This window comes from Panthera tigris, chromosome C2, assembly GCF_018350195.1.
Source record: "Panthera tigris isolate Pti1 chromosome C2, P.tigris_Pti1_mat1.1, whole genome shotgun sequence".
In the NCBI taxonomy this organism is placed as follows: Eukaryota; Metazoa; Chordata; class Mammalia; order Carnivora; family Felidae; genus Panthera; species Panthera tigris.
In genome coordinates, this window is record NC_056668.1 from 79,572,902 (window position 1) to 79,598,223 (window position 25,322).

General features: G+C 46.4%; 1 protein-coding gene across 1 annotated transcript; it reads right to left on the reverse strand.

Annotated features, from left to right (window-relative positions):
* Window positions 1-304: 304 nt before the first annotated feature.
* Window positions 305-2,720, reverse strand: RTP4 (receptor transporter protein 4). The gene is made up of 2 exons (XM_007083573.3): window positions 2,441-2,720; window positions 305-1,519 (listed from the first exon to the last, which is right to left on the reverse strand). The coding sequence occupies exons 1-2, from the start codon at window positions 2,620-2,622 to the stop codon at window positions 505-507; spliced, it is 1,197 nt and encodes a 398-aa protein (XP_007083635.1). The 5' UTR covers window positions 2,623-2,720; the 3' UTR covers window positions 305-504.
* Window positions 2,721-25,322: the final 22,602 nt, after the last annotated feature.

Sequence of the window (25,322 nt, forward strand, 5' to 3'; positions counted from 1 at the left end):
GGGGGCTGGAACTCACGAGCTGTGAGATCATGACCTGAGCCGAAGTCAGACGCTCAACCGGCTGAGCCACCCAGGCACCCCTCAAGATCTTTAAAGTAATCACACCTGCAAAGTCCTTTTTGCCTGTGGCATATGCACACATTCTGGGAACTAGGACACGGATAAGTTTGGGGGGTCATTATTCTGCCTACCACAATAACTTTCTGATAACACTCATGACCCTCGGTTCTTGTCAAGATGTGGCGTCTATCGATATCTATAGATACCGATATCTATATATCGAGTGGATGAATGAATGAAGAGCTTTTAGTGAGTCATCAAATATTTATTATTGGGTCCATTATCTGCTAGGTTATGTTTTAGACTATCTGCTAAGGAGATCTAGGAAACTAGTGTTTATTCTTACAAACTTGACCCTGCACGGTCTGCAAGCATGTTCTGTGTCGTACTAAAATGGCAACCGGTTCATTGATTACCGTGGAAGTGAGACAAAAGAAGACAAGCTTATCGCCATCTTCCTTCTTCTAACCATTTGGCTATGAAAATGACAATGATACAAATACCACAGAGAAAGTAGAACAGGTTCAATCTCTCCTCATCAACGAAGTAATCTTGTTGCACTAACGGAGCGTATATGGGATAGCTGTTTGGAACATTTCTGGGTGAACTTCTCCAGGCAGCTTGAGTTCCACTGGAGGCCGAAAACCCATGTGTAGCCATGGAGTCTGTCCACGTGAGCTGTAGGTTTGACCTAGAGGGGACTGTTCTCCCTATAGTCTGAGTGTCTGACCCTGATGTAGCCTTTGGGATTGCCCTCAACGTGGTCTTCGGGTCTGTCCCCCGTGTGGCCTGCACACCGGCCCCTTGTGTGGCTTGTGAGCATGCCTGCTGTGTGGACTGTTGTCCTACCCTCCTGACAACCTCAGAGTATGTCCTGCAGGGGGCCTGTGGTGCTGTCCCCCGTGTGGATTGTAAATTTCCCTGTGCAGCCTGCCTGTCGGAACTTGGGGTGAGCTGCCTGCTGGTCTCCCATTTGGGCTCAGCAGTGGTGTGGCTGGGCCCTGACGCCTTATAGACATAATGATACCCATTCCATTGGCTTTGGCTGAACACATCACCAGTGGGGGATGAGGAACCAGTGGGAGAGAATGGGGATACTGATGGCTCTGTCGTGTTGTTTCGCAATCTCAGTAAGCAGAAGCCCAGAGAGCAACCTTCACAATTGTTCGTGTCATGGGACCCATCCAAAGGCACCTCCCGAATGATCGGTAGCTCTGCAAACTTCTTAAAATCATAGAATTTCTTCAGAATACGCAGCACCACGTTTTTCAGAATCCTCATGGTACTCTCTGGGGAGAACTCAGGGTTCTCAAATCGAGACCAGGAACACTTCTTGCACCTCTGAGCAAAGAGGCGCATAATCACCTGACCCTGGGATTTGTGGGACTCCAGGTGCATGTGACATAGGATATGCACTTGAGCAGAAGCCCAACTCCGCTGGCATGAGGAACACTGGAACCTGCAGATAAAAGGAACAAGGCCGTGTGCCTTCAGGTGATTGCTGACCCGAAGCAGGTTGGCCTGCCTGGCCTCAGTCTCTGAGATCTCTTCCAGTTTGAAAAAGTCCATATGATATTGACACATTGCCAAATAAGAATGAGAGGGGTGGACGCCAGGGTGGCTTAGCCAGTTAAGTGTCCAACTCTTGATTTTGGCTCAGGTCATGATCTCACAGTTCGTGGGTTCAAGCCCCCGTCAGGCTCCGCGCTAACAACTCAGGGCCTGCTTGGGGTTCTCTCTCTCTCTCTCTCTCTCTCTCTCAGAATGAATGAATAAACATTAAAAAAAAAAGGATGAAAGGGATTGTGTTTTTAACAAAGCTTTTCCCTGTGAGCCACCATAGCTTCTATCCTATGTGGCCCCACGTTTGCCTCTTTGCCAGTAAAATATCTCTGCGTGTCTCACGGGGAGGGGTCCTTCTGCCCCCTGCCAGTGAAATTTAAAACATTTTTTGTAATGTTTATTCATTTTTTGAGAGAGATGGAAAGAGAAACAGAGCGCAAGTGTGGGAGGGGCAGAGAGAGAGGGAGACACAGAATCCGAAGCAGGCTCCAGGCTCCAGAGCCTGACGAGGGGCTCAAACTCACAAACCGTGAGATCGTGACCTAAGCCAAAGTTGGATGCTTAACTGAGCCACCTGGGGAACCCTAGCATCCCATTTGTGGTTTCCACTCAGGTTAAGGGAGGAAGCCTAGTAAAAGAAGAAACTTCCTGCGTTAAACAAAATGGAGGCATTTACATACTAAAGAACACTGTGCAAAGGGAGATCCTGGTGACCCTTGTTCCTTTAACATGCTCTGGAAGGAACCCAAGGATGCTGCTGAGGCTAAGCTGGCCTCTTCGTCCAAGAATGCCCACTGAAAGGCAAACTCTCACTCACCTGCCGAATCCTTTCAGCTCGTATTGCTTCCACCCTTCTGCAAGGCAGTTTGGATCGAGATTCTTATCCAACTTCAGGGTCCATCTGGCCCGGGGTTTCTCCTGCTGCATCAGTTCTTGAAATATCTGCTCCCATGTCCCAACATCTAAAACCGTTTTCTTCTCCTGAGGCTGGGGAGCCATGCCTGGTGAGTAACTCAGTTTTATTTGGCAACTTGCAAGAGGGGAAAGAGAAAAAAAAAAAAAAACATCAGTTTCAGTTTCTCTGTCAGGAACATACGTCAGCTATTTTCTTAGGTTTCGTTTTAGACTGAGTACACAGAACAGGTCTTTGTTCGGAAGACAGAGGGCAGCAGAGTTTTGCTAGTTTGTGAACAGGACTCTCTAAGAGATATCTGAATACAGAGCTCTGTTCTAGATTCTGGGGGCATTTGTAAGTTACCTGAGTATTTTAATTTTCTCTTATTTTTACACGAGGCCGAGCACTTTGCTCGGCTCTGGGATAAATACCACCGACTAAGAAAGCAGCTTCTACCCCCGCAGATGCTCACATTCTCACGCAGACATGGGAAGGTAGTGTGGGAGCGTGTGGTCAATGTTGGTCTCATGCACCCAGTGACTCTGGAGTTTAAACTCAGATGGGAGAGATAAGACAAGCAGGACCTTATGTCCTTGGAAGCCCCACTAGGGTTACTGTGTCCCAAATGGGATCAGTCTAAGCCTTCTCTGGCTTTCTAGATTTTAACATGTTCCCCTTCTTCCCTCCCAGCCTAGGGGCACCTGGGTGACTCAGTCTGTTAGGGAACCAAGTCTTGATGTCAGCTCAGGTCATGATAGCATAGTTCATGGGCTCAAGCACCCTGTCAGCCTCTGTGCTGACAGCACGGAGCTTCCTTGGGATTCTCGGTCTTCCTCTCTCCCTTTGCCCTTCCCCCTTGCTCTCACCCTCACTCCCTCTCTCAAAATAAATAAATAAACTTAAAAAAAAAAAGCCTGGAAATCCCTTAAGCATCAACTTTTTCTCTTTATGGCAGTCATCCACTTGATAATTTATTTCTGTAGTTACTCGAGCTTGGGGGTAGAGGGGGCTGGAAGGATTTGGTTTGGTCAAAGGAGAGAAACAAGAAACTAGAAATGTAGTCCCTGATGTAACAATAATTTTACTTCAATTTTAAGCATCTCTTTGACTCCCAGAAACTCTATAGGTATATGCAGAACAGAGAACAGAAAATTTTGAAGGAATAATCTGGGGAATAATGAGGCTGGATGACCCCTAAGCTAACTCCATATCTCCTGCTTTGGGGATTCAGAATAAGGAGAAATGAGTACTAGAATTGGGGCGCCTGCTTGTGGGTGACATCATCCATATCTTTACCTCCTGGACCCCAGGATCACTTGTCAAATGAGTGGCAGAGTGGAAGACTTACATTTCTCTGAGGCCACACTGAATCCCAGGAAAGTGTGGGCTTGTCTAAAGGAGGGGTTGAGGGGCACCTGGGTGGCTCAGTCAGTTGAGTATCCGACTCTTGATTTCGGCTCAGGTCATGATCCCAGGGTCGTGGGTTTGAGCCCCACATCAGTCTCTGCACTGAGCATGGAGATTGCTTGGGATTCTCTCTCTCTCTAATGAAGTAAAATTTTTAAAAAATTAAAAAAAAAAAGAAGGAAGGAATGGTTTTCTAATGGTAGAAGAATAGGCAGAAGGCAGAAGGAACAATTTGGGGAAATCCAAATGGGGGTCTTCAATCTGCTCTTCTGAGGGTTGCCCTCTCTGGGCTGGGACTCCTGGACATATCCTAGGAAGGACTGTTGGTCCAGTGAGGACTGCTTCTCAGCCAAAGATCAGCCTAGAGGGGAAGAAAGGTGTTGAAATCATACTGTCATAGAAGAACGTAAGGGAAGGGGTTGGTTCTCCACACCACTGCCCCTATGCTGCATGATTATGGCTGTTCACCACTACGTAGAACAGGGAAGGCAGAATTAGACAGTTGTCTTTAAAAGAACAAATAACACGTCTATTATGTACCATCATCTCCTCGTCCTCATTCTCAGGCTATCAGGAAAGACAGATATATACCTTCACCGTCCCTGTGTCACTTTTCTCCACTTGTCCCTTCAGCTCAGAGCACAGTCCAGAGCCAGCCCACCCGGGTTTGGGTACTCGTTCCGCCACTCTCTCCCTTGGAGGCCCGGGGAAGCGCCTTCATTTCCCTGTACCTTGGTTTCTGCATCTAAAAGATGGGGATAATAATACCACCTACCTCACAGGGCTGTGCTGAGGATTGAATGAGTTGAAAAATAGTTACCAGCGCTTAGCAAGCAGACAGAAGCATTTGCTATTTGTTGTTGCTGTGTTACAGGTTTCCTTGTTAAGTTACCATAAAACCTTTCTTAAATATGTTGAGGATAAAAACAAAGCTAAATTATATAGAATATATATACTATTATATATATGTATAATATGATATGTATATGTATATGTGTGTATATACATATACATATATATGTATATATGTATATGTATACATATATATACGTGTATATATATATTAAATAGTATACAGGATGAAAAAAACTACAAATAAATGTGCACATAAGGACTCAGAGAGCTCAACAGCCCCTTAAGAATTCAGACTGGGCAAGAAAGACACTAAATAAATAAATAAATGAATAAATGAATAAATAAATATCCTAGAAAGAATCAGAAGAACTATGTAAAGTCAAAACAACTCAAAACCTCACAAGTTTTCGGGGCGCCTGGGTGGCTCAGTCAGTCGGGCATCCGACTTCGGCTCAGGTCATGATCTCACGGTCCGCGAGTTCGAGCCCTGCGTCGGGCTCTGTGCTGACCGCTCGGAGCCTGGAGCCTGCTTCGGATTCTGTGCCTCCCTCTCTCTCTGCCCCCAACCCACTCGCATTCTGTCTCTGTCTCTCTCGAAAATAAATAAACATTTAAAAAAATTAAAAAAAAAAACTCGCAAGTTTTCAAAGGGGGAGCTTACTTCACAATTTCCGTGAAAATGTATTTGGCTTCAGGCCTCACGCGGTCCATGCAGGATGCTGGGGTGTGCCCCCATAGGCACCCATTTGGATGTTAGGAGTAGAAGGATCTTCCGTGAGCTTGAAGAAAGCTGAGCCCCAGAGAGGAAGGTGACCAACCTCAGGCCACCCAGAAGCCCCTGCGAGTAGAGCCCACGAGTCCTATTCTTTCTTTCTTTTTTTTTTTTTAATTAACTTATGTATCTTGAGAGAGAGAGAGAGAGAGAAAGAGAGGGAGAGACAGCACGCATGCTAGCAGGGGAGGGGCAGAGAGACAGGGAGAGAGAGAATCCCAAGCAAGTCTCCAGGTGGTCCGCACAGAGCCCAATGTGGGGCTCGAGCCCACAAACCGAGAGATCGTGACTTGAGCGGAAATCAAGAGCCCTTTGCTTAACTGAGCTGCCCAGGTGCCCCCTACCCCCACTTTCCCATTCTTGACAGCACTTCCTCTTTTGCACTACAGGCAGCCTTAAAACCAGAGTCAGAACTAGTCAGGCCCTATTCCAAGGCTGTGATGAAGATAAAGATATGTTAAAGCAGGGTCTTTAAACCCTTCCACCCACAGGGCACACCAGTGCCGGAAAACCAGCAGGCTAACGCCACACGGTTCACTGGCTTTTCTCCTGTCCCTGACTCACTTTACCCACTTGTTCCAGCCCGCGGGGATCGCCTCTTGCATTAACCACCTACACCACGCTCTGATCTCGGGTGTGCTTCCTGAACCCCAACCGAGACAAAGAGCCCAAGTAACTTTTCTTCGCTTCCCTCCTTTGTGTACAAAGGCATTTTCTGCTCTGGCGCATAAGGAGCTGAGAAGACATCGCTGCCATCCTCACAAGAAAAAAGCTCCACAAACTGAAAACGAACCACTCTCCTTAGATTCACTAGAGAATTGGGGACACGGGGCAAACTGCTACCCAGACAACTAGAGAGACAAACAGGGGGACACAGAGGATCACAGCTTACCAGAGCCAAAACCCAGGAGCAGAAGCCACCACAGCTGGAACCAGTACTGGCCAGAACACTCGAAACTGCCATCGGCCAATTGCTGGGGGCTCAACGAAAACTAGCTTAAGAATTGAAAATCCAGGAGGGCCCAGTCTTAGAAGAGATTCCCATCCTTTCGTGAATTCTATCTCCAAGAACCCCACGAGGTCTCTTCACTATGAAGACGGACAAAATTTTTCTTGTGCTTTCAGCAGGGGAAGGAGGAAAATAACCATTTTTTAAAGATACCCAGGGGGACGCCAGGGTGGCTCAGTCGGTTAAGCGTCCGACTTCGGCTCAGGTCATGATCTCTCCGTTCCGGAGTTCGAGCCCCGTGTCAGGCTCTGCGCTGACGGCTCAGAGCCTGGACCCTGGATTCTGTGTCCCCTCTCTCTCTGTCTCTGATCCTCCTCTGCTCTCTCTCTCTCTCTCTCAAAAATTAATAAACATTTAAAAAAATTAAAAAACCTAAAGATACCCAGACCTCTCTGTTCCTAACAAGGTCTTCTGTCAAGGAAAGCTTTGTCACCAAAATCACACTTGGATTTTATAAAAGCCTAACTGACCCAAGGGGTGGGAAATACCCAAAGCCAACGGCAGCTGGCCTCCACCATACACATGGGAACGACCCCAGCGCTTCCCACGTGTGACCTCCTTTCTGCCTGCCGTAAGGACAAACCTACCAATCTTGCAATGATGAGAGAAGCATGAGCTCCACAGGGCAGAACTACTCCTGGGCTGTTCTCTGGGAGAGGAGCCAGGTCCCACACAGGGCGAACTCATTCTCCTCTCAGCTCATAATATCTGGGGGAGAAAAAAAGAATTCAGTCAGCCATCAAGATTTCCAAACATGTGCTAGAATCATTAAACCATCAAACCACAGAAGAGGTTTTAAAGGCTCTCTAGGTCCCATCCTTTACTGGTTCACTTTGTAATGGTTATCATTTGAATTATAAGTGCAAAATCAGATACAATTCTTGGGGGAAGAATTGTCAGTGGGGGAAAAGCTTGGGCTCCAAATAAGAAGACGAAGGCATACATTCCCCCTCTAACATTTACCGAGTTACTTAAGCTTTTTGAACCTCAATGTCTTCATCTATGAAATGGGAATACCCATCCCACTATATTAAATGATGTATGCACTAATATGATATAAATATGAATCAAAACTACAAAATACTAGGGGTGCCTGGGTGGCTCAGTCAGTCGGGCATCTGACTTTGGCTCAGGTCATGATCTCGCAGTTTGTGAGTTCCGGCCCCACATCCGGCTCTGTGCCGACAGCTCGGAGCCTGGAGCCTGCTTCGGATTCTGTGTCTCATTCTCTCTCTGCCCCCCATCCCGTGAGATAAATAAATGTGGGTTTTTTTAATTTTTTTAATGTTTTATTTATTTTTGATACAGAGCATGAGCAGGGGAGGGGCAGAGAGAGAGAGGGAGACACAGAACCCGAAGCAGGCTCCAGGCTCCGAGCTGTCAGCCCAGAGCCTGACGCGGGGCCCGAACTCACAAACTGTGAGATCATGACCTGAGCCGAAGTCGGACGCTTAACCGCCTGAGCCATCCAGGTGCCCAAGATAAATAAATGTGTAAAAAATTTAAAAAAAAAAAAAAACCTACAAAATACCAGGTGGCATCACTTCAAAAAAGAAGACTATACAGCAGCTTGAAATAGTTGTGCTTGGACGGGCCAGAGCATTTGAACTCAATAATTCAACAGTAAGGAAGAGACAAGGATCCACTTATGGAAAGAAGAGACACAGTTAGACTGAGAACTTAGAAAGTGTCTGTGTCTGTGTCTGTATGTAGAAAAGTAAAAGATAAGATGAATAACCAAATTGTAGAGCATTTCATCTGCTAGAATGTACCTTTATCCCCACATCTATGTTGTTCCTCTAGTAACGTGATGGCTTAGGACTCTTAAACAAGAAATGCTCCAGAACGGACACATCTAATGGAGCTTTATAAAATACAAGGGTCCAGGCACACCTCTGAGAATTCTGATTCTGCAGGTTGAGGGGTGGAGAGGGCATGTAGTTTTTAAAAGCTCCAAGAATGATATTGGCATACACTCTTGCCTAAAAGTCACTAATACGTTAAAAATCTGAGGCTTGGGCAGTCCAAACCACTCACCAAGAGCTAACATTCTGAGCGGCAGCGACAGGAGGCTCAGCCGGGTGCTTTGAGTCCCACTTGTGCACTTTCTTGCACTGTGTGATTCGGGAAGGCAAGGTCAGCCTTGATTAGTCCAGTCGTTGAGTCGCCAAGGCTGAGTGGCCCTGGCATCAGAAAGCAGCTTGCTTTCTGATGGAAGGAGTCCAAGAGAAGGCCACAGTCGTTCTGTATGAATTTAATCAACAATGGTATACACTGAAATCCAGGGAAGAGGGCTATGAGCAATGGAGGCAGATCAGCCTTGGCCATCGCGATGCAAAGTTGCAGACACGCTGCACGGCCTGCAGCTGTGATTGGTCCCTCCAATCAGCAGGAACTTGGCTTTTTACTTCTGCGGCCTCAGGCTGGCCATGACAGTGCAGCCCAGGCCTTGGGGAGATCCTGGTATCACCGAGAATTCTGAAGCGGTGCTGAGAGCAGCCAAGAGGCCAGGCCGGCAGCAGCAGGCAAGCGGGCTCAAAGCCACAGGTCCCCCAGGGGTGGTTTGGGGAGTATGTTAAAGGATCCCTGATCCCGATCTCTAGGTAGATGCTTGGCAATATTTTCCCCCCAAGGAGAGTTTAGGAGATGGGTGTTGGAGCCATCTCAGAATCTGACCTAAAGTCTTCCACGAAGTTATTGATTTCTCCCAGTTCACTCCCCCGATCAATTTCACAGCCTGGTTCCCATACCTCCCTGTGGGGCGCTTTTCATTCTTGGCCACAAGATGGAGGGTTAGGCTTTCCACTGTTGTTGGAGGAAAAGAGGTCAATTCTCTCTCTCTCCCTGCCAACTCTTCAGAGATTTTTTTTTTCTTTTCCATTTCAGTTTTCAAAATCCAGATTCATTATCACCTTGTTTCAGTGAGGAGGGGCTCAGCTGGCCCTGGGAGCACCTTTAATTATTGAGCATCAGTAGCAAGTGTCAGATCCGCAGAGAGCTCGGTGAGTAGGGAGAGCAACTGCTTCTGAACAAACCGCACGGTGCACAAGACCTGCTCTGAAGGCAGGTGGGCTGGGAGATTGCAGGTGACGGATGTGGCTGCGGGCATCGGCACTGCCGCACTATTTTCTCCCCTGGCTCTTCCCTGCCAGCCCCACGATTTATAATGCTCTGTCGTGTCCAATTTTGGCCACAGCCTGGTGAATGTCATAAGGCTGCAAACACTGCGAGGCTTTACTTTCTGTGTGTTTTCTCCCACTTTGCATTTGTTACAATCCATGTCTCCCAATAACCGATTAACTTTCGGATCCACTTTTTGTTCTCGTTAAGCTCCCGGGGCGCGGGAAATGAGTATTCAGAGCACGCCCGTGTGGCACTGAGCTGAAAAATTATTCTGGCACAGATATTTAGGGAGAAGAAAACGAGCTATTATCCCCAGGGAAATTGATAAACAAAATGGATCGGATTCGGGGGAGAGGACCCGGATTTGAATCCACGGCCGATTGCCATGGTCTGCTCAGGCACCATTACCGGGCATCTCCCTGCCTCAGCTCCCTTTCCGCGTAATAAAGCATTGGTTCGGACGGTCTCGGGCTCAGCCCTTTCAGTCCTAGCGCTGGCATTCTGTGGGTGGGTTGAGGTTATGGATCTACATTAGGGGGTGCAAAAGGGTCTTTCCGTATCCCAGATTCTTGTGATCCACAGCCTCAGGTTGTCCCAAGGCGGTAGTAGGGTAGTGAACTTTAGAGCAGTTCTCTGAAGGTGGAAAGCCTACCTCCTGGTAGAGCTTACTTTTCCCTCAGAGAGAACTGGGGAGTAGGTAAAGCTGAGGAGGAGATCTAAACGTGCAAGAGGACAGTGTGTAGAGGTCGGTGCCTAAGACAAGGGAGGGGTGGTGAAGGAAACAGGACTATGTACCTTGAGGAAGGGAAGATCCACTAGACGGAGGGCTAGCTAGAATTACCAAAGACCTTAGGTGTGTGCAGAAGCATGCAAGCTTGTCCCTGGGAACGCCAAGGGCTGACCCGAGGGGGAAGCTACAAGAAGAGTTTTCATACAACGTTAAGGGACAACTGAACAAGACTGTCATTCCAAGCGGCACAGAGACGGAGTGGCTCATCCTACCCACCAGCCCCTCTCTCTAGCAGCATCGCAGGAATTTTGAGTAACACACAGAGGGCCGGATTAAGAATTAAAGACGGGGACTGACATTCAAACTCTTCCAGGAATGGACAGGGCATCCCCATAGAGAGGATATTGAACAGTTCACCACCAAAGGTCAGCTGGAGGAGAGGACTCTAGGGTGTCTCCCTGGATTCATTAAAATCTCTGAGTGCATCTCCCTCTCCCCTGGTATTGAAAATAAAGTGCAGGAGAAACTGGCATGGCCCTGCTTGGCTTGGTGCAAGTCCAAGGGTCAGTGTAAGTGGGCTAAGTGGGTGCTTGTTTGCAAAAAGATTATGATAAAGTCTAGGCGACCACACTTTCCGTAGCTCTAACCCTCAAGTCAGTGAGCACACAATGGTCCGCGTTCATTTGTAGCCTTCAGAAATGTTTCCACTTTTCTCTGCATGATTTCCTTAAGTGCCGGCTGCTAGATAGATTTGATGTGTAACAAGTACGAGTGGGTCTAGATTTACAGATAAAATGCAGGGGAGAACTGAAAACAAGACATTACTTAGGATCTGCTCTTGCCTTGAGAGGAATGCTCTATTTCTAGTCTCCCGAGAGAAGGCAGCTTTGATGACGAAAATCCATCTTGTATTCCGGCTCTAGTCATTTTCAGGGACTTTCATCTCCACTCAGTTAAGCCACACCATCCCGCGGCCTCATACTTGACCTTGTCATGTCCCAGATTATCCAGTGTCCAGCTGCAACCAGCTCTCTCCTTCGGCTACTCCCCCCAAAGCTATTGCTAGACCTTGCCAGCCCCTGCCCTCCCTACCCTCTCCGTCCGTCAGCGCCCTGCCACCTTCACCTCCTTCCGTCTCCAGATTAGATAAGGTGGTCTGATGAGACTTGTCCTATCTGACTGCTAAAAATCCCAACCATGGGTGAACCTGCTTCCTGCTTTGGTCAAGTACGTAAGTAGCCTGCCGGATGCTGTTGGGAAAACACACACCTGTGGATGCCATTGCATATTTACGTTTCCGGTCTCAGTAGAGCCCTCTACCTTGTCCAGAAAATTCTCGGCTTCCTTCTCTTCCACTCTACTGCAGCTATTTCGAACTGTGTACGCTCTCCCCCAAATCCCAACCTGCCGTTTTCCCAGCTCACGCTGAGGAGATGGCTTTACCCTACTCACCAGGAAAGCCGAAAGCTTCAGATGAGGACCTCTTCAATGTCCTGCTACCAGACCTACAAACTCCTTTGTGCCCATCCCTCTGTCCTTCCTTCCTGCTTTTTAATGAGGTGTCCTTCAACCTAAGTCGAGCAATGACTCCCATCCTTCCCGAAGATCTTGATGTTTTCATTTCCTTATTTCCTATTTCTGATGGTTTCTGTCTACTGATGCTTCCACTTGTCATTTAAATGTGTTGACCCCACCTCGCCTTCCAGCCATCACTGACATCCTGCCTCCCGTCGTAGCCACTTTCTCAAATGAGTCACACACTCACCGCCTCTACTTCCTTACCTCCCACTACACCTGACTTCTGTCCCCAACACCCCACTCATCCCAGCCTCACCATCGTCTCCCTTAACCTTCCTGTTCCTAAACCCACTGGGTAATTCCTAGTCATCATATGACTTGGTCTCTGGGCAGAGCTTCGGCCTCTTTGAAACAAAAGCTCCTTTGACTTCTATGATACAACACAGTCCTGTTCTGTTTTGTTTTCCTGCTCAGCTTTCTAGCCACTCTCTTAGTCTCCTGTGCAAGTTCTTCCTGTGCTTAGCAGTGACCCTCAGAGCTCTGCCGTCTTGTCTGATGTTCTACTCTCAGGATAGCCCAGGCTTTCCCGCCTATAATGGCCTTATGCACCCTGCTGCCCGCCTACAGGTCCAGTCCGTTTGAGTGTCATAACCTCATCTGCAATTGTCTCCTGACCGCCTCCACTTTGATTTCCACAGGACCCTTCAATGTGCCGCACTGAAAGTAATCTATCTAAAATTCAGATCTTATCATGCCAACCACCCCCCCACCCCTGCCTACCGCCACGGAATCCCCTGTTTCCTTACTACTCTTAAATGGAAGGCCCAACTCCTTGGCTTGACCCCATAACCCTTCATGACCTCTGCCTCCCTCTTCAGGCCAGGGTTTCTCAACCTCAGCCATTGACATTTTGGGCTAAATAACTCTTTGTTATGGGGGCCTATTCTGTGCATTGCAAGATACTTAGCAGCATCCCTGATCTCAGTGCTTCACTCTTTTTTTGTTGCTGAATACTATTCTAACCAATGATATCTCTGAGGCTTGTTCACATTTTATGGACACTCCGCATTTTTTCTTATTCGGGTACTCTCCCTAACTTTATTATACGATTCTGTCCTTGCACACTGCAACCTGCAGTCTCCAACCTAAGCTCTAGAAAGAGTCATATTAAAGAGTGGCCTCAACAGGCCATTCGAGAAGCCAGCTAGCACTGATCCCATATTAGTAGTTGGGTTTCTCCTTGGTGAAGACTTCATAATCCTCTTTCTCTATCCTGCCCCCCTTCCTTGCCCCTCCCCTCATCCTTGCAACTGGGTTTGGTGAGATCAGAACTTTGGGCTTGGTACCATCCTGCCCTGTGCATATTTTTATCAAAGCACCGTATTAGGTATTATCTATCCTACTCACTGTTCTGAACAGTTTAGACACCTAGAAGCAAAGATATCATGTTATTATTAATACTTCTAGGACCTGACCTGTTGCCTGGCACATGCTAAGCTTTTTAGTAATTTTTTTTGTTAAATGAATGAATCAAAGAATGAGTCACTGCTTTGATAACCTGCCTGTATTGTGGTGTCCTTGCATCTGGGCCTGACTTAGTCCTGGTTAGGCCTCCCAGAGATGGAGGCTTGCCTTTTCACAGGGTAGAGAAGCTTTGACGAGGACCTGCTGTCAGGCCTTCTGGACCACTGGTGTGGCTCACTGACTGCTGCCTTGCCCCTGCCGCCGTCTTGGTCGTTCCATGACCATCTCTCTGGATCCTCGTTGACCCCCTTCACACTGACTTACTGACTGAACTGCATTTCCCACTCACTCCTCTTCTGGTCTTGTGTTTTAGCCTGCCTCTTGAGTGAGCCGGTTTAGTCCAGGGAAGGATCGAGCAGGCAGCCTTGTTTAGGCAGCCGGACCCACTGCTCTGGAAGTTAGAGAATAAGCATGGCTATCTTGAATGAGAGACACCAGAGAGTAAATTCTTACTCACTGTTGGCCGATGCAATGTGGAAAGATGTATTTTGTTTTTTATATAAAGTTTATTTCTTATGTGACAACTTGCTCCCTTTTCACAACATTATGAGGTAGCTCCCATTCTTACGTTTTGCAGATGGAAGCACCAAGAACTTCATTCGTTCACTGTCACACAGCTGTTAAGCGGCTAAGCCAGGATTCGAAACCACGGGCTCTAACTCTAGAATCCTGCTCTACTGTCTCTCCCTTCTGGGCCTTTCCACAGTTTGCTCTCTCTGGCTGGAAGACTCCTTCATCATCTCCACCTGGCCAACTACCACCCCTCCCGGAAAGCTGATCTCAGATGTCTTTTTCTCTAATAACAGATAAGCATTTACTCCTTCCCGGAGCCTGGATTTGGTGCCCATCTCATGTGCTCCCAGAGCAGCCGATGTTTTCCTTTTATAACACTTTCCCACTTAGAAATAAATTCACATTGTGCCAATCTCTTCTATGACTTTAAACACGTTGAGAGCGGGAGCATTTTCTACCTGGTACAACATTGTACCCTCACATCGAGGAATGAAATACCTGGAAAGTAGCAGATGTTGAAAAAAAAATTGTTACAGAAATAAATGAACCCAAACATCCATTTCTTAATATCGAAATTTAGTGTTATTCCATGAGATTCTTCTAGGCTAACCTCGTGGCTCCCCTCTCATCGGTGTTTGGATTGACAGACTATGAAAGTGGAATAAAACCAAAATAATGGCTAAGGGGCTTTCCCAAAATCTCACTCTCAAAATCTTTACACAATTTTCATAAACTGGGTAATTAATATAATAGGCTCGCATAGCTAAGTGACTGTAGCTTCTGCAGTATTTAGACCACTTCTGGAACTTGCCTCCAACTCTGAGAACACACTAAAAGAAACATTAAAAACCTGAATATATTATAGGTAACTCCCTGTCACCCATAATGCTGTGGTGTGGTGGGGCAAGGAACAGCAGTGAATGGACCCCATCTCAGCCTTGGGGGCCAAAGGGGGGGCCAAGATGGGTCTAAACCTATCAGTGAAAGTGCATTTCCCTTCAACAGTTATAAGTTCGGGTGCCCATTCTGAGCCGGTGAGATCCCACTCCTGCTGGGTCGTGTAGGGTGCAGATAGGATCTCCGGACCCTACTGCATGCACCTCCTCTGTCTCCTTGAGGAAGTTCAGTCTCAGAGCCAAGTTGACACTTCAGAGGCAGAGAAGGGAGATCAAAAGAAACTTGGTTCTTGACAACATCACTGGGCCCTGGCAAAACACTCTTCAAGAGTTCACCTTATCTCAGGGAACTGGGCATTGTTGTTCCCCTTTATTGTCCGAATCTGTTTGAATTAAGTTTCCTGGTCCTTGTAGCATAAAGGGTATACTTACTTTGGAGCATGGCCAAGGACATATGAGCCTGGTGCCAGTGAACTCTGAAGGCGGAAAAATGAGGCCACTGCCCCCAACAAACTTCCAGGTCACACAAGGAACCCTGGCAAAAAATACAGAGCTCCAGAAAAAGAAAGACTTATGCTTCAAAGAAGGACTTATGCTTCAGTTTGAAACCATAAGAGACTCTTAAATACTGAGAACAAACTGAGGGTTGATGGGGGTGGGGGAGAGGGGAAAGTGGGTATTGAGGAGGGCACCCGTTGGGATGAGCACTGGGTGTTGTATGGAAACCTACATGACAATAAATTATTTTAAAAAAATAAAAGAAAGAAAGGATTCAGAAAGGCCATCATTCATTAAGAGTCCTACACATGCACATACTCTGGTAAGTTTTTTTTTTTTTTCTTTTTCATATCAGAGGAAGACAAGAAACACAAAAACCTACAGGTATCCCAGCAAACGTGAGAAGAAATGGCTCACCTACAAAGAAACAGAAATCAAGTTAGCTTCAGATCATTTCTTATTAATATTAAAAGCCAGAAGGAAAAGAAACAACATTTGGGAAGTTTAAAGGGAAAATATTCAAGGCTGAAAAATATATCAAGTTATTTCACTTGCGAGGGGGTAAAAAGATGTTCTTAACAAGCAAGGACTCAGTACCTATATTGATGCTTCTCAGAAATCTTATTAAAATTGTGCTCTGAAAGATAAATAAAATAAGAACTCTAGGATGTGAAGAACTTTAGTGCTTCAATATTTAATATAAAGTTTACTGTTAGCATCTGAAAGATAATTTTTTACCATAATATTAGGATGGTTCACGTTCTAACTATTTTGCATGACATTTTAATCACCAAGATATGACCTCCATGAGGCAGGGAGTTTTGTCCATTTTGTTCACTTTTCCATTTTCCATTTTGTTCCCTGGAAAAGTGCTTAGCACATAGTTGGTGCTCAAGAAATATTTGCTGGAGGAATGAGTCAACCGGAAATAGATGCTGAATCAGGTCCAATGCCTTTCCCCTACATGTTGTTTTGTTGTTTTCTGCTTTTTGTTTTTGAAACAATTACTGTTCTGATTTGCACTCATGGATTTCCCAATGCTGAGCCATCCTTCCATACCTGGGATACTCTTTACTTTAGTAGTGTACTATTCCTTGAATATACAGCTACATTTGATTTGCTAAGATTTTTATGACTAACCTTACATTAGCTGCTGTTGTTTTGTATTTTTTAAAGCTTATTTATTTATTTTGAGAGAGGGAGAGACAGAGAGAGAGAGAGAGAGAATCCGAAGCAGGCTCTACGCTGTCAGCATGGAGCCCGATGTGGGGTTCGAACTCACAAACCATGAGATCATGACCTGGGCCCAAATCAAGAGTTGGACGCTTAACCAGCCGAAACACTCAGGCGCCCCTGTATTTTTGTTTGTTGTCTGTGTGTGTCTGACTTGTTTTTGTTCCATCTGCCCAGACTCCATTCTCCTTTCTCTTCATAAAGGGCCCTGTTTTCATTTGGACAGTTACCGCTTACTCATTCTGAGCCCACGAGGCTCAGGTTACGCTAACTCTGCCATTGTTCTGGACATGGACCCATGGTGCCCTCCGGGCCTGCTGGAGCACCAGATCTGCCACAGAAGGAATCTCAGTAATGGACATGGGAGTCAAGCCAGACCAATAAGTTCCCTTCTCAGGACTTGTACTGGAATTGTCAGTACAGTCGTGGCTCTTATTCTGCTGCGGCTCCCCACTGAGAGACTGCCGGCTTGCACCTGCTGGGGACCACCTTGCCCCACCCAGGAGAAAGGGTACCTGGAAGCAGCACACAGGAAGCTTCAAGTGCCTATTTTCAGCATGCCGGAAGACACACTCCCATATTTGTTAGCAACATGAACGAGTTAGCTCCACTGTCTTCCCTAAGTCCATTTGACAAAATGAATATAACACTCATAAATCAGAGCTGTCTGTATCTGTGCGTGTGTGTGCGTGCACGCGTGTGTGTGTTCTCTCTCGAGTTCTGGTGTCGGGTCTATGCCAGTCTTATTAAAACATCCGGGAAAATTTTCCTTCTGTTTACACTCTGGAATATGCTAGAAAGCTAATTATCCACACCTCCTTCCACTTCCAGGTTACATTGAAAAGTAGACATTGGACCCAGGAGGGAATGAAAATATAGTAGACCTTACGATACTGGCAGAAATGGCCCGAAGGACATGCTGAGCTCTGCCGCCCAAATGGGGGCCTCCTGAACCGAACTGCCCAGTCACTGGAAGCTGCTGGCACAAAGGCCCCGCCCACAGATGCCCCTGTACCCAGAAATGCACGGTGGGGAGGGCCAGAGAGCCCTGTCTGGAGTCAGTTTTGTTATTTCAACTCTCCTGAAGAATTATGCGTTTCATTTAGAGTCTTCTTGTTGTTATACTTTTCCCACTCCTCGTGCTTTATATTTTTATTTTCTTCATTCATCCAAAACCAGATTCCTAGGGATTGCTTATTTTAACCTATCCAACTACAAATCTTTTACTAACCGTGTTTATATTCCCTCACAAAGAGACTATTGGCATGCCTTCCCTCACTCCATCCTCCTTTTGCCGGTTAACAGGATTGGAATTTTTAGTCCGAGTTGTTAAAATATTGATTTCTTCTCTTTTAAGAAACTTGAGTTATATTTTAAAATGAGATTTTCTGGATTCATTGAAAATCAGCATTTTTTTCTTGTATATTTCATTTTCCCGCATCTGAACTTTTATTCCTGATTAAATTTTAATCTAGAAGGCATAGATCTTCAAGTCCTTTGTAAGATGTTCACAGGTGCATACTCTTTTGAGCCCTTGCAGCCCTTGGTTGGAGGACCAAAGGAATCACAGTTCTGCTTTTCCACTGATCCTCTTTAAATACTTCCTAAGTCTACCAGCCTCCACTGCTGCGGATAAGAACATGAATGTCAAAATCATTCTTTCCCCTTGTAAGTAACCTGCTCTCTCTTTTTGAAAAACTTGTAAAATATACTTTTTGTTTCTGGAAATTAAAACTTCACCACAAAATGTGTGTTCGTATTATTTTATTAATTACATCTATAATCCTGTGACTTTTTATACAAAAGTATTTCTCTTTCTTCAGTTCCAAGAAATCACAATTTTTAATTATTGTTTCTCCATTCTTTCCTTTTCCTCTTCTGGAGCTATTTGTCTTTGTCAATTATACTTCCTGAGTCCACCTTCCATTTCTCTTTTGTTTGCATTAAAAATTTTCATTGATTTGTCTTTTTTGGTCTATATTCTGGACTATATTTTTAGGTTTATTTCTTAGATGACTAATCCAGTTTTCAGTCCCTGCATATGTTATCACTGCTTCTGTGGAACATTTCAATTTTATAAATTATTTTTTTAAACTACATTTCCTAACTTTTGAGGGTTCTTTCTTATTATTGTTGTTATTTCTTAATTTTTTTTTTTTATTTATTCATTTTTGATAGAGACAGAGTGCGAGCGGGGGAGGGGCAGAGACAGAGGGAGACACAGAATCCAAAACAGGCTCCAGGCTCGGAGCCATCAGCACAGAGCCTGACGCAGGGCCCAAACCCACGAACCGTGAGATCATGACCTGAGCTGAAGTCAGAGGCTTAACGGACTGAGCCACCCAGGCGCCTCTATTGTTGTTATTTCTCATTATTTCTCTTTTGTAACATCTTGAATCTCACTCAAAATTTGTATCAAAGCGTTCTCATTCTTGCTCTCTCTTTCCTCCATTCTATTTAAATGGGCTCTGTTTTATTTTTATGTGTCAATGTTATAGCTTTCCTTTCATTCTCTGAAATGCCTAGCGTTATTATTATCATTATTATTAACTTTCATTCTTATGAACACAGCTTAGACCTGTCAGCCCCATCAGCCAGTGTAGGTTCCCTCAACACAATTAAGGCTGGGCTGTTGAGGCCTTGAAAGGCATTAGACCCTCTCCAGGTAGACCCATGGCAACAGGTAGACAGGCTAGGATTCCTGAATTAAGGAAGGGGAAGGCCACTGGGTTCATGAACTTATCCAGGCTCGTGAGAGGGAAAAGAGGATGCTGCAAAAGAGCAGCGCCCCTCAGCAGGCCTGGGCCACCCAGGACATCTGGTGCCAGCAGGGGCCGAGAGCCGGTCCTGGGGCTGAAAACGCTGCACTGACTTCAAGGCCAGCGGCTCCCGGGCTTGGCCCCTGGGCTCTCTGAGATGCGAACCATCACCTGCTGCAGGCAGATCCCAGGTGACTGCCTGAATCATCTCCATGGCAACTGAAGTGCCAGTCAGGGCAGGAGGGACCTCTTCCAGGCTTCCTTTGGTCCCTGAACTCTGGCCACGTGGTCAAGCCATCTGAAAGGAGTACTGAGACAGCATCTGAGTTCAAAACAGAGTGTTTTCTTTCCCCTCTGCACTTTGAGAACATACGCTCCACTATTTATAGTTCGGAAGGGGAAAACAACTGTTATTTTTGAAAAAAGAGACCCCCTGGCGTGGTGGCAGTCATCCGTCATCAGTGAAGACTGCCGACAGAATGCGCCGACGCCTCTTCCCAACAACCTTGTGAAAGTCAAAACGCTATGAACAGGAAGATACTTTGTTGCAAGTATGTCACTATGAAAATGCAAGCTGATGTGACTATTAACATCAATAAGAACTGGTGTTACAATGAAAAAGAAATGCGCTGTCACACAGCAGTAAAACTCCCTGTCCCTGGGCGCATTCAGAGCGAGATGCATGGCCCTCCCTTAGAGACGTTCGGGGAAAAGGAATGCATTGGACTTTAGAGTCGTTGATCTCCGAGTCCCTTTTCAATTTTCTTAAAGTCTGTAATTCATGCCACACGTGGAAGTATCATAGGCCTGGGAACCAAAATTTCCCCAAAGTTACTAAACTCCGTAAGCTGGAAGTCAAGTAGGAACAAATATACATTCTAAATTGGGGTAAAGTATGGCCTGAATACGTGGCTAGTGCACACAGACTTCTCTTTCACTAAGGACAAGGAAAAAAATGTACAATGGGAATTCTCTAGTAAAATAACTAGCTGCAGCCCATTCTCATCATCCTGACAGGCTGAGGGAAAGAGGGGCCCCAGACTTAATTAGCAAAATGTGACAAATCCTCTCTTGAGCCCTAGGCTTCAAGCCCACCTGCTCCTGCTGTCTCCCAGGCCCATATTCCAAGTCTCCAGTCTGTGCCTGGTTGTGGTATAAATGGATGAGTTCATAGCTGCAAGTTATCAAGAAAAACCATCCACCCGTACTCAAACGAACCTAAGAATCACATCTCTGTCAGTTATCGTATCCAATATAATCTGAAGACGAATGAGCCTTGTTAGATTTCTACTGGAAACTGACAGGAGACCCCATCCTCACGAAACCAAGTACAGAATGGAAAGTGGAAGAGAAAGTCGAATCTGGCTAGTGAGGCTTTTCATCATTTACTTGATTCATTAATTTGACCAACCCGAACAAAGACTCCTTTGTGCGCTTAGGCACGGGGCTCCCACCATGGGGAGAATCCAGACAAGAACTGGTGAGGTTTTCTGTCCCTAACAGGTTTATGGTAACAGGTGCCAACACACTCTGACAAAGGAGAAAATAACCAGGAAGTAGGAGTCTCCGTTAAGGGGGTTAGCGGGTCGTGGGAAGTTTATTTCTCACCAGGAAGATTAAGAAACACTTTCTGGCCAATTAATATTTGCGCTTAATCTTGGAGAATGGGAAGAATGCAGATGCGCAAGGGTGAAGACAAGTAAGGCCCGGAGATGGGTAAGTATGGAGAATATTCACAGGACAAGGCATCTATCTATCAACTGCTTACTGTGTGCCAGTAAGGTGCTGTGCAAAGCTCTTTAAACAGATTGTTTCACTCAATTAAGAAACTGAAGCCCAGAGAGATTAACTTCTTTGAAGACACCCAGCTTAGAAGTGATAAAATTGATACAATAGTCGGTGATAGTTATAGGAGGATATATTTATAAAAGTCACTGATGCTAGATCAAGAGGATAATGCCAAGTTAAGATCAATGTGCCTCACTCTTGAGATATTCTCTCTAGATCTTATTATTGGAAAGATTCAATAACTCTATTATTCACTACATTTTCCACTCATCATAGGGGTTTGAGAAATCTTGAAAACCTAGACTTACTTTACAGAGTGAAAATGGTCAACTCCCACTACTTTACCACATGGTTCTCGGTTCTGAATTCAAGAGAACTCAGAGATGATTTAAAGAAAGGCTGACTATAAGCTGGAACCACTTGACTCTGGCAGAGGTGAAGGAAGGAGCCTTGGGCGAGTCCCTACATGAAAGAGTCAACTTAGTGGAATAGAATGGAGTCCCACTGCTTACTTCAGGCTGGAGACAGTCCTATTTTGTGGAAAATAGAATCGTCTGGAATAAGAGTCGACAAACCAGGGGTCAGCAAACCAAATTCAGCTTGCCACCTGTTTTTATAAATAACGTCTTATTGAAACAAAGCCACGATCGTTAATTTATTGCTACTCTCATGCAATAATGGTACTGAGTAGATGCTACAGAGACCATGGGGCATGCAGACTCTTAACTATCCTGCCGTTTACAGAAAAAGTTTGTTGACCTTTGACATAGAGAAATCAGAGCATTCTAGCACATTCACATCGGAAGGAAGAACAGAGATCATTTAGTCCCTTATCCCCTCCCTCCCCCCTCAACACACATAGAGAGACCGAGCCGGGGAAGGAAGAGATTTACCTAAAATCACAAAACTGGTAAGGGACCATAACTGGGGTCACTAACCATTAGAGTAATGTTCTTTCTACCACAGTAATCCTGAAAGACTAACGTAGCTTGTTTTCTAAACAATTACTCATCACTAATTCCTGAGATGCGGGGCGGGGGAGGGGGGGGGCGCGACCATGCTTCCTCAGGCTTCTGTGGAGGATGAGAGAAGTTCTGTGGTCCACACTGGAAAGGTGATAGGCCTTACATAGTGGAGTTCTACCTGAACTCAAGTTGGCATCTGAGGGAAAATCAAACTGCACCCAAATTTCCCTCTAAACTCCCTCAGGAAGCCCCACATTACCTGATGTAATGTTTCCCATTGAGTCCAACACTGCCCGTTGGCCTTTCCAGGCTGGAACTTTCTGGAGATGCCTTAGATGAAGTGGCTGGTGTCATCGCCACATCGCTGAGGGTGCCTTCCACCCCCAGGCAGCACTCGGGGAATGAGATGGTGATGAGGGATCGGCACATTCTCACCTGCCACCACACTTCTCCCGGCACGGGGCCCTGTGTACCAAGTGGAAGGCCAGGTGGCGTCCCCGCATTATTCGAATGATTTTCCTGCTCTTCTTCTCCCTCAAGCTTGCGTAGCTGCATGAGTGTAAGACTCTAGCTTCCGCTAGATACTCGAAGCTGTGTGAGGCAGCGTGTGCTACAGTTCCCTGTGCCTCGTAGAGATCGCCCACGTCGGGGATGTCTGCAGAGCAGTTGTGTGTGTGCATCTAGGGAAACGGAGTGCAGAGAGGTGAGAGATTTTCCCAAAGAGATAACTTGTGGATCCAGCAAAACTTCATGCGGATTTCGTATCAGAAATTAACGGAACCTTGGGATTAGAATGTCGGCAGAGGGCCAAGGACTCCCAGAATGTGCCGAGATCGAGAACTGCACCTCCAGCAGCTTGGACAGATAGTCTCTTCCTGAATCCCCCAAGGGCCACCTTCACTATTTCCTGCGGGAGCCCACCCTGTGTTCAAACACTATTGACCGTTGAATAATTATTCCGTACATGAAAAAGAACTTACAGCTTCTAGCCCTATCTCCCCAAGCCACATAGAGTCTTTTCTCCCTTTCCTTGGGAATGGTTCTTAGGGTGCACCCACATCAATCAGGCCCTCTTCCTGCCCCTTCTTCCATCCTCCCGGTGACGGAGCAGCGTGGACAGATGATGCCTGCACGTGTGTGCATGTACACATATATACATATATGTTGGGATGTGCAAGGGAAGGAGGAGAGAGTTACAGCAGTTCCAAATTAGTGAAGTGTAAAAACCATGTGAAAGAAAGAGTTGAAAAATAGAGCCTACTGCACAGGGCATTACATGCCCAACTAAAAAGGTTTTGCTTTAGATGGGCGAGCAACACAGCCTGGTAGACAATTTAGGAAGATTATTCTGCCTTTATCACATAGGAGATATTTGCAGGACCCGGGCAGGAAGCCCATTAAGAAAATACTGCAGGAGTCGACGAAGCCTGAGCAAATCGGAGCGCACAAAGATGGGGAGACAGAGGCATGGTACAGAAACGTTCAGGAGAGACCGGAAGACTTGGTGACTGATATAGACTGTGAGGCAGAGAGAGGGGTCAGGGATGGTGCCAGGGGTGATGTCCGCAGACCGAACAACTCCAAAAGGCTGCCACTACCGGAAATTTTCATTCCGTGGCCTCAGCGCCCTCCCAAAGGAGAATCTGCCGGGAGAGAATGATACATTAACTGCGGAAGTTGGCAAGGAGCGAGGAATAAGAAACACTAATTACAGGCCAAGATAATTAACCAGCAGGTCTGGGATCAGCTGCATGTAACCTCAGCTCATCTGCTCCTGAAAATGGCCAACAGAGGATGCGAGGGGCAGACTGCGGGCAGGACATTTTGCAAATGCTAAGGGAGCAGCTGTGCTCAGACCTTGGTGACACTTGAGTTTGATGTACTTGGCGCTTTAGCTCCGGTTGCTGGAACCCTTGGGGTGCCAAATGCACTGCAGCCAGCTGTCCACTTGTCCAAATGTCACTTATGCCTCTAGGCCACTAATTACCAGGCTCCCCTTTGGCCTTATTGCGTCACTCCATTAGGGGCTTGTTGGCGACATGTACAGGAAATGGATTGGGGGCCATTAGACTGTCCAGGTTGAGAAGGGTCGGGCCTTCCTCTTGGGAAAAAAGCCTACTTTTATCATCTGACACCGGAGAAAGATCTCAGGACTAGGAAAGAAGGTGTTCTTGTCCCAGCCCAGCCGCATGGCCTTGAGCAAGTAAATTATTTCCAGTCACACAGTCTCTGTTTGCTGATCTGATACCTGGGGCATAAATAGTCCCTGATTGTGAAGATCAGATGGAATCAGAGGCCTAGGGGTATGCACTTAGGGAGCTGTTGTTACTGCTGTTGACGGTTAATTGCCAACTTGAACATTTAGGTACTTTGGACTGGGGATGAAAAAACCAGGGTTTAAATCCTATTTCTGCTAGTCTGATATATGACCTTGGGCAAGTCTCTTTTCTCTAGGCCTCAGTTTCTTCATCTGCAACACTGAAGGGATTGGTCTAAATCAGTGATTCTTACGTCCACTAGAGTTGCCTATGGAGATTCTTAAAAGCGCGGGTGCCCGCACTCTACCCCAGACATATTGAAGAAAATTCTAAGGAGATACTAGAATCGCATAACCACCGAGGACCACTGGATTGGACAGTCAAACCCCTCCTGCCTCCCCCCTCCATATACCTGCTCCCTCCACACTTGGAACTACTTGATTCCCATCTTCAGGTAAGCCCGCCCACAACCTCCCACACCGATCCTGTGGGTCAAAGCTCTGGACCTCAGCATCAAGTCTGGCGGCGCTACACTGGCTTTGACTTCCTGTTTTACTCTCACCTCTGAGCCCTGGCCAGTTGTCAAGATGTGGTGTTACCCTGTTCCCGGAGGCAGTTGCATCGCTGGGCTTGTCTAGGCCTGACTGGCAGGGCACTGTCTTGCCTTTCTCAGAGTTTGGGATCCCATCTCTGAACTCCAGGCTAATGGGAGGAGACCCGTTACTGGCATCATCCGAGTATCCCTTGCTGTTGGACCCCTCCTTGCATCCCACATGTCCTGTCTGCCTTACCAAGAATGCTACTCCCATCCGAGATGGGCGTGAACACCGTGATGTGTTCCGGGACCACGCTCAGTCTGCCGCACAACCAAGCAGGTGGCGTTTTCTACCTGCGGCCCACCTTGGGCCTGGGGCTTCACTCCATCCCCGCTCTAACCTGATTCCTACTCTGTCCAG

Excerpts from the sequence above, each read along its gene's own strand:
- RTP4 (XM_007083573.3), bottom strand. The coding sequence starts at position 2,622 with ATGGCTCCCCAGCCTCAGGAGAAGAAAACGGTTTTAGATGTTGGGACA. Across the intron at positions 1,520-2,440 it reads GAGCTGAAAGGATTCGGCAG|GTTCCAGTGTTCCTCATGCC; the intron begins GTGAGTGAGAGT and ends TTTTATCTGCAG.